Source organism: Streptopelia decaocto (genome assembly GCF_964273445.1).
Source record: "Streptopelia decaocto genome assembly, chromosome: 1".
Classification (NCBI taxonomy): domain Eukaryota; kingdom Metazoa; phylum Chordata; class Aves; order Columbiformes; family Columbidae; genus Streptopelia; species Streptopelia decaocto.
In genome coordinates, this window is record NC_138663.1 from 22,618,636 (window position 1) to 22,634,184 (window position 15,549).

The 15,549-nt window shown below is 38.6% G+C and overlaps 1 protein-coding gene across 5 annotated transcripts; it reads left to right on the forward strand.

The window, feature by feature from the left end:
• Positions 1–1,411: 1,411 nt before the first annotated feature.
• Positions 1,412–15,343, forward strand: ZNF800 (zinc finger protein 800). 5 transcript variants are annotated; one of them, XM_082043361.1, is made up of 5 exons: positions 1,412–1,494; positions 2,151–2,261; positions 4,495–4,590; positions 8,203–8,346; positions 10,701–15,343. In XM_082043361.1, exons 2-5 carry the CDS (start codon positions 2,201–2,203, stop codon positions 12,464–12,466), a joined length of 2,067 nt encoding a protein of 688 aa, XP_081899487.1. In that variant the 5' UTR covers positions 1,412–1,494; positions 2,151–2,200; the 3' UTR covers positions 12,467–15,343. The 5 variants fall into 5 exon arrangements, with proteins under 5 accessions (XP_081899487.1, XP_081899488.1, XP_081899491.1 ...); XM_082043362.1 differs by having other exon boundaries at positions 2,154–2,261; XM_082043364.1 differs by lacking the exon at positions 1,412–1,494 and adding an exon at positions 1,640–1,766 and having other exon boundaries at positions 2,154–2,261.
• The last annotated feature ends 206 nt before the right edge of the window (positions 15,344–15,549 follow it).

Here is a 15,549-nt window from a genome sequence, read left to right on the forward strand (position 1 = left end):
AAGCTTTGCAGATTTACCCAAGTGTGTTATACATGGGCTGAACGCAGCTGCATGGCTGGGTGGAGTTCAAGCATCTTCCATCTTTGCCTAAAATTCAGCAGAGCTCAGGATGCAGCTAAGCTCATTAAGATGAGATCACCTCTGGATACATGCAGAGACCTGCATTTGGATGGCTAACATGAAGGTTTTAATTGACTTCTGCTGTACTTTAGAGTTAAGATGCTACTGGGCTCTAGGCTGTTTGAACTGTTCTCTGATACTTAAAATGCTTCAAGTTCATTACCCAAAGTCCAAATGGACTTTATGGAGTTTGAAATTGGCCTCCTGCTGCTTCAGAAATAGAAGATTTATTGGTGGAATCAATGTCTGTATTTTAAAAGAAGACTCTATTGCTTACAAGTTGATGGTCACAGATGGCAGGCTCTTTCAGTGTTGAGAAACAGTGTTATTAAGGCATCTTACTCTCACACGGGACAGTATATTTGACTTTGAACTTTGTCTGAAACCACAAATCCCACCTCCATTAAGAGGTGATTCTATCACAAGCCAGGGCTTGACAGATTGTTTCTGTGTTTGTACCATCACTCAACATTTTTTCAGTAATGATGATCTTATTCATTTCCCTACAAAAGGCTTTCCTTAAGTGACAGCTTTTCTGTGAGAGGAAGAAGTCTCACTCATGCCCGCTTCTTTCGCAAAAACTGAGTATTACCCTTGGCCAACCCCAGCTGCTAAGAGAGTGGAGGACCAAGCAGTCACCATGTGGAAATCTATCTGGAGACACCAGTTGCCAGGGCATCCACTACAGCGCCCCAACATCATCTTGCCAGTATTTGAAATAGACATTACAGAAATCTCTCTCAGAAAAGGTGTCCATCCTCTAGGTGTTTAAAACATTGATCGATTTTTTTCCATGATGAATTTACCAGAACTTCTTTGTTTTCAAACTGTACTAAAGGCGACCAGGCTGAGGCAGGGCAGAAATGCCACCTGAGGTGGTAGCGGCTGCTCCCACTGGTGTCCGAGCACCGGTGCCGTGCGGGCAGCTCTGCACATCACCGTCGCCACGAGCCTTTCTCCGCACAGGGACAAGGACGGCGCCAGTTCCCGCCGAGCCCTCCGCGCGGCACTGAGCCCCGGCAGCGAGCCTCTCCGCCTCAGGCCGCCTCCGCGGCGCCACGGGCGGGAGCGCCCGGCCGCGCCGTCCCGCCGCAGCCACCGCCACAGCGGGGCCGCCCAACGGCCGCCGCGCGCCCCGTCCCGCCGCCGCGCCCGCAACCGCCCCGCCGCGTGCCGCCGCCCGGCACCTGTGCCGCCCGCGCGGGAGGGCAGCGGGAGAGGCGCGTGCGCACTGCGCGGCCCCTCGCCGCCACCGCCGCAGTCACTTCCTGCCCCTCTGCCCATCCGGCTCCGGGGTCAGCGGCTGCCGCTCTGGCGGGACAGGGGCGAAGAAAGTTCTGTTCGGGGAGGGGGAAGCCGGCCGTCCGCTCCCAGGTAGGGGCTCGCCCGCGGCGGCCTCCCGCCGCGCCCTCCTCCTCCCGGCGGCGGCGCTTGGCGCCCGCTGTCACCTGCCGCTCTGCCCGCCCCTCCCCGCCCGGCCTCGCGCGTGGCGGGGCGGCGGGCGCGCCCGGCTGCGGCTCCGCCAGTGCCGCGGGAGGCGCCCGGCCCGGCGGCCGCTGGCTGTCGGGGACGCGGCTTTCCGCACGCTCCCGCCGGAGCTGAGGGACGCGGTCCTGGCGGCGCGGCTGCGGGAGGAGGACCGGGAGGTGGGGACGGAGCGCGGCGGGGGAGCGGCGCGGCGGGAGCCGCCCGCCGAGGGGGCGCGCGGCCGGGCGGCTCGGCTCGGCGCGGCGCGGCGGGAGGACGGTGGCCGGGGCTCCATCCGCCGGCCGGGGCGCAGGTGGAGGCGAGGCGGGCGCGCTGGCCGAGGCGGGCCGGGGCGGCGGGGCCCGAGCAAGCGGGCGCGGGGCGGCCGGGCTCGGCGCAGCGGCCGTTGCAGAGGGCGTTGTGAGACCTGCGGTAAACAATGGAAACTTTCTGTGCGCGAAGGGTGCCGCTGCCTCCCGGCCTGCTCCGGCCGTGCGGGTGCGGGGTTAACGCTGCCCGAGCCGCCTGCTCTTCGGGACTGACAGTTAATTTGCTTATTTTAGCAGAAACGAGCTGCTGGATGTAGAAGGAAAGTAGGTCGTGTGATCGGAAAATGCCTCTAAGGGACAAGTGTTGTCAGACTGACCACCCTCACCATGGATGCTGTGAACCAGGTACAGTGGCCGGTGATGCTTTGGCTGTTTTACTTATCCCTTTCCTTAAAAGCTTGCGGAAACTGTTGTGATGTTACAAATGTGCATCATTAGTGACAGCTCTGGATATAAAAAGTTTCTGAATTTTGTTTGTTTTTTTTTTTTTTTTTTACATCGCTGAATCATAGAATAGCAGGTTGGAAGGGAATCAAACTGTTATATTAAAATTATTTTAGAAAGAGAATTTCTCAGTTCCTGCAGGATGTGCAATAATCCTCAAGCCTCCACAAGCACATTGTATGCTGTAACCAGATGAAGGCAAGAAGTTGTGTAAAACAACTGGCCTTTTTGTTTCCAAAAAGTGTAATGTTCTGATTGGTTTTTAAAATGGTGTTTCTGGCAATCTCTTGTATTCACTCTTTATGTTTTTACTTTACATCTTCTCTGGTTGAGGTCTGATGAACTTGAAGATCTTATTTTTAGAGGAGAAAAAAAACCCACCAAGTCCTTAGACGGCTGTTTGCGTTCCACTGCTGGGTGACATGGAAGATGCCATCAGTGGAAAGTATAATGGATACTTTGAAGGTTCAGCCAGCTTGTTAGATGTTTTTGTAGTTTTTCTGCCTACTGTTATAATTGGTAGCCTAAAAGGAAATGTGGTTCTTTTCTTGTTGCCTTGTTGTAGAGTTTATTTGGATGCTTCCACTTGTGTTTTGAAAAGAAAGGCATCAGTTTGGGGAATTAATAGTTGAAGGCATGAGCATGGCAACTTCGATAATCCTCCTTTAATTAAATGTAATTTGACAGTAGATATTGTTCATCTAGTAGAAACATTTATTTGTGCTTAAGATTAAATAGTTTTGAGTTTTTCTAATGTCTTAAAAAAGCTAAAATAATTTTCTTATCTTAGAAGTAACAGTGATGTGTTATGTCTGCCTCATGTGTCTCACTTGATGTCAGTGGGTGCTGCCCGTGCATATTAGCAGCAGTATACAACCAAAAATACTATTTTGAAGAATAGGGAATAGGCTAGTACAATACAATATGTCATTGTGTTAGAGATCCCCAAACGATTAACTGATTTGTAATGGTTGTTATGTGTTCGTATATATAATAGTATATTATGGGGCCCGCGTAGTTGGATGGAGTGTTCCTTCTGTCATTCTTTTCAGCTCGAATTTATTTATAACCGTACATCTTCTAGAACATCTTTCCTGTCAAAATGTATTTAATCTATTTGGACTTCATATCTCTAAATAGTTTTATACTGTGCCTCTGCTGCTCTTTATTACAAATAAATTTCTTAGAGATGCTCAATGCTTCGTTTAGAAATTGAAACCTTGTAATGGGGTTGAAAACTAAATCAAATGGCTAAGGTAGGAGCCAGTTTATAAACTACAAAACTAGTAATTTTGTCAATGAGAAATTAAAAAGGCCTAACTAATGATTTTGCAAACACATTCTTGAATAAGTGCTCTTATTCATTTAAACTTGGTTTTCCCTCTGGCAAAGCTCAATTGCACGCATATACAGTAATGGAATGCTATTAATTTTCATATACATAAATACTGTGCGTTGGAATAACTAATCATCCTGATCAATAAATATTTTCATTTCAGTACAGTTTACAAAGATTGTGATGTAGAATGAAACTTCAGAAATAAGGTGTTACTTTAGCCGTTTGCTTGAACCAGAAGTGTTTCTTGAATGTGGATTTATTGGTTAAAAATATTATAATAGCTATTTTTGGTACATACTACTTAGATATACTTGTGCTTTTTTCTGATCATTGCTACTTTAGATTTGGATTCAGTGCTTAGATGTCTACTGACAACATTGAAATTGCATTGTAAGCTGTGAAGTACAATATTTGATAGGGTTTTTTGTGCATCTGTTTTGGTTTGAACGACCAGAGTCAGGTAGATTGTTCTGGGGAATTTCTTTAATTGACAGAAATTTTTAATGAGTCAATTTGTTTTTGTATATTTATACGGTTTTGTGTTTGATACATGTAGCTTTGAGTACACGTTTTCTTTAAATAATCAAAATGACAGCAAAATGTCAGAAGATATCATGGCTAGAAAATTCATTATTGACTTTTTAAATTTGGTGTAGATTAAAATTTTTGAGTAAGACAATTTTTACATTAGTCTTGGCCTTTATTTTTAACTAGTTTACTGTATGCACAGAAAATCCATAACTAATAAAAATCACCTGACTCTTCTCTAATGGCTTATTGTTTTCTGTACTTCAGTGCATCTGTTGGAACCTGGTGACCCTCCATTATTACAGCGGCCTCTGCAAACATCAAAATCCGGTATTCAACAAATAATTGAGTGTTTTCGATCAGGTATGAAACTATGACTCCTAAGAAGTTTGTTAACTTGTTATGAGAGTTATATATTGTATATTATTAATAAAACACAGCACCTGACTTTCTGCATAGTTGCAAAATATTTGCAGGGTTTTGGTATTAAGTGCTGGTTCTTTTAATAAGGGTTTTCATATAAAGTAGTGAAGATACAGCTCAAGCTGTATAGTCATCCTTCAAAAACATAAAAAATTAGTTTGTTGTTGTGCTTTATATCTTCCCTCCTGCTTTTATTAGAGACTTTATCCTAAAACTCCTGAGAAGATGAGAAAATGTAGTGCTTCTCTTGAACTTTTTAGAATTGCTTTATCATGTGACTTTTAAGTCGTTCCTTGATTGTTTTCTGGAGTTGCAATCCATAGCAATGAACCTGAGAATAACAACTGAGTGTTTGGGTGAGCATGCCAGAGATGATTGGAACCTTTGATGTTTTCGAGCTGTTTCTATGCTTCTGATGTGGCAAACCAAACATTTTATTTTCACAGCTGTTGGTGCAAGAACACAGCAGTTATTACAAAAATTAAACAATGTCTTTAATGCTAGTATCTGCATGTTTCTAGATTTTCCTACATAGAGCTGTTATATATATGAAATGTTTCCTGTATAAATCATTGTTACTGTGTAATGGCATGCATGTCTGGGCTGAGTCTTGTAGAATGGCACAATATTCAGTTTATGTTCTCCACTTGCATTTAAACAACTTAGTACAGAAGGAAAACTTGACGTAAGAGTCGTCATTAGTAAACTTTTTTATAGGAAGTGCTTTTGGATGAGATTGCCTAAGGCTTCAGATATGTGTGGCAGCCATTGTTCTCGTGAAACAGATTGATGATATCTCTGCTGGTAATAGCACTAACTAGTTGCGAGTACTGTGTCTCTTGGCTACTTCCAGATTGCGCTTGTTGGCAGGTGTTGAACTGATAGCTTACCTTGCCACCTTCAGTTATCTGTGCCAGGGAAATTGGACAGAGGCAAAAGGACTTAGACCAAGATTTTACTGGTTAGTTTTGAACAGGCAATTTTTCATTATAGAAAGAAACTATTTTGATTCTTTTGGTAAAGAAATAGAGATTAAATCTAGAGTATTGTCCATAATTATTCAAGTGGTTTTGGCAAAAACGTTTGTCATGCAAAACATTAAGAATAACAGATTAATTTGAATTTAGATTTTCTTTCTTAACAAAAATGAAATTTCTTGCGAAAGACATAAACTTTGGTATTTCTGCCAGAGAAATATTTGTAATATCCAATGTTCTGTATGGAGTTCTTGTGACTATTATGTTATTCTGGCTTCAACATACACAAATATTAACAGAATTTGACAAAGCATCACCTGTCCCAATTAGATGTAACTACAAAATAGAGAAGGCTTCAGAGAGCTGGGGCAGCATATGCTGGTGGAAGACTGACTGCAGTTGGTGAAGAATAAGGGTGTGTTTATTTTTTTTCCTCTGTGTTCACAAAACCAGTGGATGTTTAAAATTTATTTGCTGTTTCCAGAAGTCTCTAAAGATCTACAGCTTAATTCAAAAAGACTATATTTATTTTATTCCTACCAAAGAAAAGCTTCATAGTTGCATAAGGAAGGTTGGATGCCAGACTAACTACCGTGTCATCTAGTCTGACCTCCTGTATGTCATAAATCCTTAAATCTCACCCAGTAATTTTAAAGCCAAATAATTTGGATTTCAGTCCTGAATGGAGAAAGACTGAACAGTCAGTATTAACAGGAGAGAGAATGAGGGACTTGTGTGTCCCTTGACTGGGAAACAGCGGAGACTGAGATAATTTTTTTCGTTTTGTTTTGGAGAGGAGTTTGTGGCTGGGACATGCATCAGCAACATGGCTGAATTTTGGTTTATTGTGTGCTGTCATCAAATTGGAGGCCTTTTGTTTGAATTATAGTTGGGTAACTTACTGGAATTTTATCCACATGGAGCATCTTCAGTTTTATTCAGCTGGGTTTTCATCAGTGATTTTCTTTATATGCAGAAACTCAAATGTTAGTCTGAGACCTGAGTAGATAACTTGCTTTTGGGGGAACTGTGTACAATTTTTAAATGTGGAGTTTTCACTAAATCTGAATATTTGTCCAGTAGTCTGTTTGTATAAATGCAGGTCAGATGAAGGTGAGGTTAGTAACACTTGAGGGAAGAGCAGTAAGAAGACAGAAGGCCAGGGCTGGGGATCAGGAGGGGCTTAGGAGAGGACAGAAAGTGGGTGGTAGCTTAATTATTAAGCGGTTGTGGAAGAAGGAGGAAATACCATGCTTTGCGAAAACTCAGGTGTAAAAAAAAAAAAATTGTAGTACTACTATTACACCAAGAAATAAAAAGTTGCCTTGGTAAGGCCCATTCATATTGAAGAACTATTAGTTGTTATGAAATTATTAATATTTGAAAGAGTTTTGTTTAGGAAATAATTCTGCAGTGTGACTCAGATTTTGATCTTTGAAAGGTATTCTTAAGAGAAGTATCTGCGATCACAGAAAACTTAAATTTCTGTTTCAGCTTGAAGAGTGTCTTGATGCTATTTCTCAGTTTTGTGATATTATTTATTATTAGTCCAGTTCCGTTATATTTTTTGCTTGTTGGATTAATTTTGATTTATTCTATTCTAAGAAAAAATCAAGATAGATAAATTAGCTAAATTTGGTTAGCTAGTGTTTCTTTCCAGTTTGATGTAGGTAAGTATTATCATTTACTAATCCACTGCTAATTTTAAGCATTATGTTCATAGTTTTTGTGAGATGAGAAATGAAGGAGTGAGTTTGAAGTGTAACAAATTCTAGATCCTTTGGTTGTTTAAGCAAGGCAGGAGCTGGAATACATCAACAATGCTAGATGATATTGCATCTGCGTGGGTTGTTTTTAATATGAAGTGTATAATAGTCTGGAAAACCCGCACATTTTGTCACACTATGTTTTAATAGAAAAGTTTCTGACTTAAATATATTTTCCTTTCAGCAGGCTGAAAACATGTCTACAGTTCTACTTTCTTGCCTATGCATCCTCATCTTGCGTTAGATACCTAGATGTAGTAACATTTATTGACCAGTTAGTTATTCTCTTTGTTTTGTTATATCCTCTGTAGTTTTTTGCCTTACTGGGTGCTATTTTTACATGAAATAGCTTTATATATCTTACTTTCTTAGCACTGTCAGATAAGCTTAAAGAAAATATATGGCAGGCTTCTTTAGATGCTCTGGGTGCTTGTTCTTTCCTGTTGGGCAATTGTATTGCAGCAACCAGATACTGCAATATGGGCTCCTTCCTAACATTAGCTGTTAGTTTTATTGTAAAATATTGTGCCTTCCCTCTAAATTGCAATGTGCAGAATCCTTGACTTTTTCCTTTTTTTGTTGTTGTTTGTTTTTTTTTGTTTGGTTGGTTTTTTTTCCCAAACTAGGCTCGTTTTCATAGTGAAACTTGGAGTATGTTTCATAAACTTACACTGCAATGAAGTAGCATTGACGCAAGATAAAATGCTGTTATAATTGTCATGTTTTAAAATGTTTCCATTTCATGGGATGATGTGAATTAAAAGATGAACAGTAAACCTTCCTTAAGTGTAACATTTCTTTTGTTACAGGAACTAAACAACTTAAACATATCTTGTTAAAAGATGTGGACACCATTTTTGAGTGTAAATTGTGCCGGAGTCTCTTCAGAGGATTACCAAATTTAATTACTCATAAAAAGTTTTATTGTCCTCCAAGTCTCCAGATGGATGATAGTAAGTCTTACTAATTGAAATATTTAATAAAGCTCTCTGAAGCTGAGAAACTTCTCTTTCCATATCAAACATACCAGAAGCAAAATGCAAAAAAAAGAAGTGGAATTAAATTTCAATAGTAACATATGTAGATCACCTTTATGGTAGCAAAACTACAGCACTGACTTACTATGACTTAACAACCAAGATCCATGTTAATGTCATAATTTGATAGCTAATTTACACATCTAACCTTTTAACAAAGAGTGCCACTGTTAGCAGTATTCCTTCTTCCCCTTTTTCTTTGCTGTCTTTTTGTGTTTGCTGTGGAAGATACTTCTTCAGTATTTCAAAAATTAGGAACCAACAGAGATTTACACAGGTGATTTTTTTCACACATTATGTCAGCTAGTGTAGTGAAGGAGAAGGTGAGAATACTAGTACTGTCACCTTCCTGGCCAGCTGCAGAGAGTCACAGAGCTTTTCTGTGAAAAGGAATGAGTTGTACTTTCAAAGCAAGGTTAGAAGTGCATCTGAGTCAGGTGCAAGAGTTTCGAAGCAAAATAAGAACCCTCTGAGTAAGGACTTCCTGGCCATCTCCTTACATTGTGGCCTTCATTTATCTGGCTGGTTAGCTTTCATAGTACACTGTTCACTAGGAGGGGTGCAAATGAAGAGAATACTGCTACGTGCTCTGAATAAAACTAAATAAATAGTTACGTTTTATATAAAATTGAGTATGACCATTATTGAATAAAGTAGGAGCTTTTTGCAATAAATAAAAGATACTGAACAAGAGGTAGGAATAAAAGTTCAGTATCCACATGGTGAAAAATTCCAAAGACTATTCCCTGGTGAATTCTTTGAGATGTATTCTGTTAGTGTAGTCATTAAATGGTCTGAAAAGGTGCTATAAGATAGGAAGGACTTTTTACCCTTTTTAAAAATATATAGCAAGGTCCCATTTGAAACTGACTGCAAAAGGTGTTAAAAATTTGGTGTTAAAAGATGGGCTCTGAGTAAGAAAACAGCCTCTTTCTTGTGCTGACACTGTTCTCATGTATTGCTGGCAGTGTGGAAGGAACAAACCTGACTGAGTGTGGGTTTTTAATTAGCTGTTACCAGGAATCACATCTTCAAATCATCATGAATAATCTCGAACTGTATGATCTTGGTGCCTTACCTTTTTGCTTCATCACCCTGACTTCTTAGTTATGCCAGTTCAGATGCTTAGCATGTTGTCCTGGGAATTACATCACTGAACTAATTTGGCATTTAAAACCAGGGTAAGACCGAGGCCTGTAAAATCATAAATATCATGAAGGTAAATGGAAGCAATCATTTGGTTTTTTTTTCATATTACAAAAACAGTGGGGTATCCAGCAAAATTACCAGACAGTACACTTATCAGTATTTCTGGTAAAACAAACAAAAAAACACTGCTTAACACTGTGGTAGCCAAGAATCTAAATGCTTTAAAAGCATCTGAATAAACTTTTTGTAAACTAGGTGTAGGAAAACAGTACTTTAAAGGCAGACTTCAGCTTGAGAAGTTTAGTGGCATCAGACAAACAAGGAGGATCCCTGTGTTCTTCTTTCTTGCTTTTAGAGTCTGCTCCAGTGTGTTATCAGGGCAGAATACAGGATGAACTTTTGGTGACCCTCAGTTAATTTATTCTTTTTTAAAGTAACTTATTTGGCTCAGTTTTTATTGTTTTGAAAAATTAGTACATTTTTTCCCATGAATAATACAGGATTTTTCTGTCCTTAATGGTTACTATCTTACAGTATCACTCAGCTTATTAACTGCTTTGGTATTACTAAAAGCTTTACCTGCCCCAGAAGTTGTCTCTAATCTACTCATATCTTCATGCAGTGCTCAGGTTTCACAGACGTTTCATTCTGTCTTAAGGACTGTTCAGAATTCGTAGAGAAGAGCTTATTTCCAGAATTAGGTGCCTTTATTGAGAATGCCTGTTTCTAGCAGTAGGAAAATCAGTTTCTAATGATACTTCAGGCTTTGTTGCACTCCTGCAGAACAAACTCAGTTGTATGCTGTTATTTTTGCAATTGACACAGATTTTTAAAGACCAGTTTAATTCCAGGTAAACTGATTTTTAGTTTTGGTGGCTTTCACATTAGCACACTGGAAGGATGTACTTCCAGCATTGGCTTTTAGTTAAAAAGTCATTTGTACTGGTGTGATAAAAACAATTATTCAAAGCCTCTAAGTATAAATGGTCAGAAAAATAGTACAAGTACAGGATTTGTGCAAATTTCATGACTGAGTTGACACAGCGTTTAAAATATACTTTGAAATTTAAATAATTTGAAATTACCAAAGAATTAAAAAATACCTTTGCCTCTTTTCACAGACCTCCCAGATATAAATGATAAACAGAGTCAAGCCATAAATGACCTCCTGGAAGCAATCTACCCAAGGGTAGATAAGCAAGAATATGTAATCAGATTGGAACCTATAGAGACTAATCAAAATGCTGTATTTCAATATGTATCAAGGACTGATAGCCCAATTGAGAACAGAGAAAGCAGCAGTACCCCTGATCACGCTCCAGCACAGATACAGGAACCCAGCACTGAGCAACCCAAGACTGTTTCAACTCCAGCCCCAGTCCCAGCTGGGGAGACTGTAGAGTTACCTCCTGCTGATCCCGTTACAAACAAGGTGATACCCACACCTGAAGAACAGCCTCCAACAGAAAATCTGGAGTTGGACTCGCCAGATAATTCTGATTTTGGCCACCAGTTGATATGTTGCCTATGTAGGAAAGAATTTCATTCCAGACGCAGTGTACGCCGACACATTCGAAAAGTGCACAAAAAAAAGATGGAAGAGCTAAAGAAGTACATAGAAACAAAAAAGAAACCAAATCAGTGCTCCGCAAAAGGACGAAATAAGAATGTTCTTGTAGCGTTAGGTAGAAGTTGTCCTGTATGTTATAAATCATTTGCTACTAAAGCCAATGTAAGGAGGCATTTTGATGAAGTTCATAGAGGATTAAGAAGGGATTCCATTACTCCTGATATAGCTACAAAGCCTGGGCAACCTTTGTTCTTGGATACAGTTTCTGCAAAAAAAACTTTTAAGACCCGAAAACAAAAGTCGTCTTCAAAGGCAGAATACAATTTAACTGCATGCAAATGCCTTCTGTGCACGAGAAAATATAGTTCACAAATAATGCTGAAAAAACACATGCAAATTGTTCACAAGATAACTCTTTCTGGAAAGAACTCTAAAAGAGAGAAAGGACCCAACAGTACTGCCAATGGCACAGAAATGAAAGTCAAAGTTGAACCAGCAGATTCTGTAGAACCTTTACCCCCTTCTGTTGCCCTTTCTCCGCAGAATGAATTAAAGGGAACAAATCATTCAAATGAGAGAAAGAGCACACCATCAGCACAGAAAAATAAAGTGAAACAGGACCCTGAAAACCCTAAATCAACTTCTAAATCAACCACTAAATCAACCTCTAAATCAACCGCTAAATCAACCTCTAAATCAAGCAATGCATCTGCTGCAGGTGGCCAGCAAAAAACCAGGAAGCCAAAACTTTCAGCTGGCTTTGACTTCAAGCAGCTTTACTGTAAACTCTGTAAACGCCAATTTACTTCAAAACAGAACTTGACAAAACACATCGAATTACACACAGATGGAAATAACATTTATGTTAAATACTACAGGTGTCCACTCTGCTCTTATGAAACACGTCGCAAACGTGATGTGATAAGGCATATAACTGTAGTTCATAAAAAGTCACCACGCTACCTTGGGAAAATAACTGCAAGTTTAGAAATTAGAGCAATAAAAAAGCCAATTGATCTTGTTCTAAATAAGGTGACAAAAAGAGGCCCTCAGAGGGACGAAACAAAACAGGTTGTTTCAAAACAGGATGTCACCTCTAATTCTCCCAATAAAAAGTATGAAGGAGCTGATGTTGGCATTGAAGTAAAAGTAACAAAAAACTTTTCTCTGCATCGATGCAATAAGTGCGGGAAAGCGTTTGCCAGAAAAGCTTTTCTAGAACATCATAAGAAAACCCACAAAGCAAATGTATCTCATTCACCTGAAGAAAATAAAACCAAAGGCAGAAGTACAAGATCTAAAGCTGTTGTCTGGTGAGGGGGAAAAAAAGTGTTTTGTCTCTTTTTAAAGAAAGAAAACAACAAAACCACTGCCTTTCTTTTGCTATTGTTGGTTTATTGCCGAAAACATATTTTTCCATAGATTTTGTGGTTTAGCAGCTTAAATACTATGGTAGTTGTCAAATTTGTTTATTAAGTTTTTAGTGTTTTGGAAAAGAGTTAATTTCTAAATTTGTCATTGTAGGAAGTTGGCATAGAATATAGATTAAACTGTACTGAGTCAACTCTTTAAATTGTCTTGAAGCATCTGTTGTAATCAAGCTAATATAAGTAGATTTTTAAAATAGTAATTTTTAAAAATTAACAATACTTCTGTTTGGTTTGAATAACTTAACCTGTTAATTAACTTTTCTATGACCCAGTTGAAGAAGTACTCAAGGTAAAAGCTGTTGACAAAAAATCTGTGTGAACTTACTGGAATTATCATTTGCGCTTTTTTCTTTTTTTAAATTTTAATGTGTATTGTCTATGTCTTGTCATAAAAAGGACATGGAACAATTTTTTTGGAAGGTAATTTGGATGTTTAATTGCTTTGGTTTAAAATCAGTTTGAGGTGGGTGCCTACAAACACCTTTAAAATAATCAAATTTAGGTTTTGATTCTTTAAATGCTTATTTATATAAGCATGGGTTTGGAGACTTCTGGTCATTTTTTCTGTAAAGTGTTCGAGTCGCATCAAGAATTTCTGTTTTGAGCCTAGGTATGTGTAGAAGTCTGGCCAAGAATTTTCTGAACTTCTGCTTATATGGTACTCTGGGAACTTTTCTACACTTGGAGGGGATGTATTCATAGCTTCTCAGTTTTCCATAGCCTTCATGTTAAAGATGGACTATTTTTAAAAGGACCTTTTAAAAAAGGAAATAACATATCTATGTGGTCAGTTTGTAGTTCAGAATGACTGACTGATGCCTCAAGGTTGGGGGACTGTACAGAAAGTTATACTGAGGAGAGCCAGTACTGATACCTATAAGAGTTTTTAACATCCTTGTTCAGAATTATCTATCTTGCATTTTTGGTGAAAAGAAAACCAAGTGTATGTGCCTTGTTCTATATTTCAACTCTGAAATGCTGTTTCCCAGGATGTGATTTGGTTTGAGTTCAGCTTTCATAGTGAATTGCCACCCAACTACGTTGAGTTGTAATCTGGTGCTTTTATGACTTCGTAACAAATCCTGATTAAGTGGGACAGGACTTCAAAAATGAACTGAGCTGGACCCTGAGGAGGAGTGACTTCTGCATTTTGATCAAGAATTGAAAATTTAGCCTTATAAATTATTTATGTTGTGTAATTTAAAACAGAATTATATGGGTAAACTCAACATTAATTTATTCCCATTTCTCCTCAGATATGTTCAAGTGGTGTTTGGAAAGTCTGAAGTTCATTTGAATGAAAAAGAGTTTAGTTTGTTGTTGGAATGGCTAATATCTTGATAATGGTACTATAAGGAGGAAATATTTTTATAAGCTGTTGTTTTCTTAATAAATTAATAACCATTCTGACCGCTTGTAGGAGGACTGTGCCTCCTGTCAAAACACTGAAGTAGTTGAAATGCGCATGTGCTTCTAAATTAGCAGCTTTCTCTATGCAGTTGAAGTTTGACACAGTATAGAACAAACTTTCTAAAACTAAAAAAAGTACAGGGGCAAGTCAATGAACAGCAGGTTTGGAAGAGGATTTTTGTTCCTCATTTAGGAAATCATCGGTGAGCTCATCATGCATACTGGTCCTCTCTAGGAGTGCTGGATGATGAACAGCTCCAACTTTTTTGTGATATCCTGCTTTGGCAAATGTATTATATACTGTTTTAAAATATATTACAAATGAATGTATAAGAGCAAACAACGTAGTTTATATTTGCTGACTTGTACTAATTCTTAGTATTGGCCATAACATCAGTTTGTTCAGATTGACTAATTTCCCAGTTCTGGGACATTATGAATTTCACTGTGCTGAAGTTGCTTCAAAGATTTCCATTTTGTTTCCATATGTGGTTCATAGGAAAAATTTGTAAACATCTGGGAAGTTTACAAGAATATCTACATTCCTCTATTCTTTAATTTCTTTTTTTAAATTTATACACAAGCACTTTAATAATAGTTGCAGTTTATTTTTTCAGTTTATATTTTGAAAGATCAACACACTAATGTTAATATGAAGGTAGTGAATATTTGCTGATGTATTATAGACAGACAATCTGTGCACAACCACTTATAATGTTAGTTTATTTCATTGAATATTAATAAAAAGGGAGGATAGTATGGGAGAAAATCAAAATATTTTTTCTCTCAAGATCATGAATGACCACTATAGGTAGCACTTGACTTTGTAGAATTTGGAAAAAGTTTTAGATCCTGTTTTTAACCTTTTAATCAAGATTGTAGTACAACAGTTGCATGCCTACCACTATGAAATTCTTGGCAGGTTTCATGCATCAGTGGTTTGGGGGGGGGTTGTTTGTTTTGTTGTTGATTTGTTTTAACTTTAATTTTTATTTTACTTTTTAGAAAATATTATGTTTAGTGATTTGTGTCAAATTGCTACAATTTGAAATGTATTGTACATCAGAAGAAATACCATGTTTTTATATAGGTTCACTCCCTTACTTAGGGAGGTGCCTTGTGTTCATATATACTTTTTGTATAAAATATATCTAAAAATGTTGATCACAAGATCAGGAGTAAAAATACTTTTATGGATAGAGAAATATTTGGCCTTGTTAGTGCATTGCACTAAAAATACTGTGAATGGGAACTGGACTGTAGCTGTTGCTCAAAATGTTCTATATTGAATGTACATGCTTTTGTTTGGATAAAAATACTGTATTTGATGGAAAATAAAGCAGACTGGAAATCACTTAGAAGTGTGCACAAACAAAAAGATGTCGTATTGACAAACCTGGCATACGTAGCACTCCACAATCGGAAATTACGTTTGCATTTTTGTAAGACACTTTGGTCACTGAAACTAGTTGTTTGTAATATTATGTTGTAATAAATGTTGGGTTTTTTGTTGTTAAAATTTTGCGCTTGTGGAGTGAACACTTCTCCACACTGAAGTCT

What these genes read in the sequence shown, in the direction of transcription:
- ZNF800 (XM_082043361.1), top strand. Translation starts at nt 2,201, where the DNA reads ATGCCTCTAAGGGACAAGTGTTGTCAGACTGACCACCCTCACCATGGA. An exon ending in AATTGAGTGTTTTCGATCAG is followed by an intron (nt 4,591 to 8,202) that starts GTATGAAACTAT and finishes CTTTTGTTACAG; the next exon opens with GAACTAAACAACTTAAACAT. An exon ending in AAGTCTCCAGATGGATGATA is followed by an intron (nt 8,347 to 10,700) that starts GTAAGTCTTACT and finishes CTCTTTTCACAG; the next exon opens with ACCTCCCAGATATAAATGAT.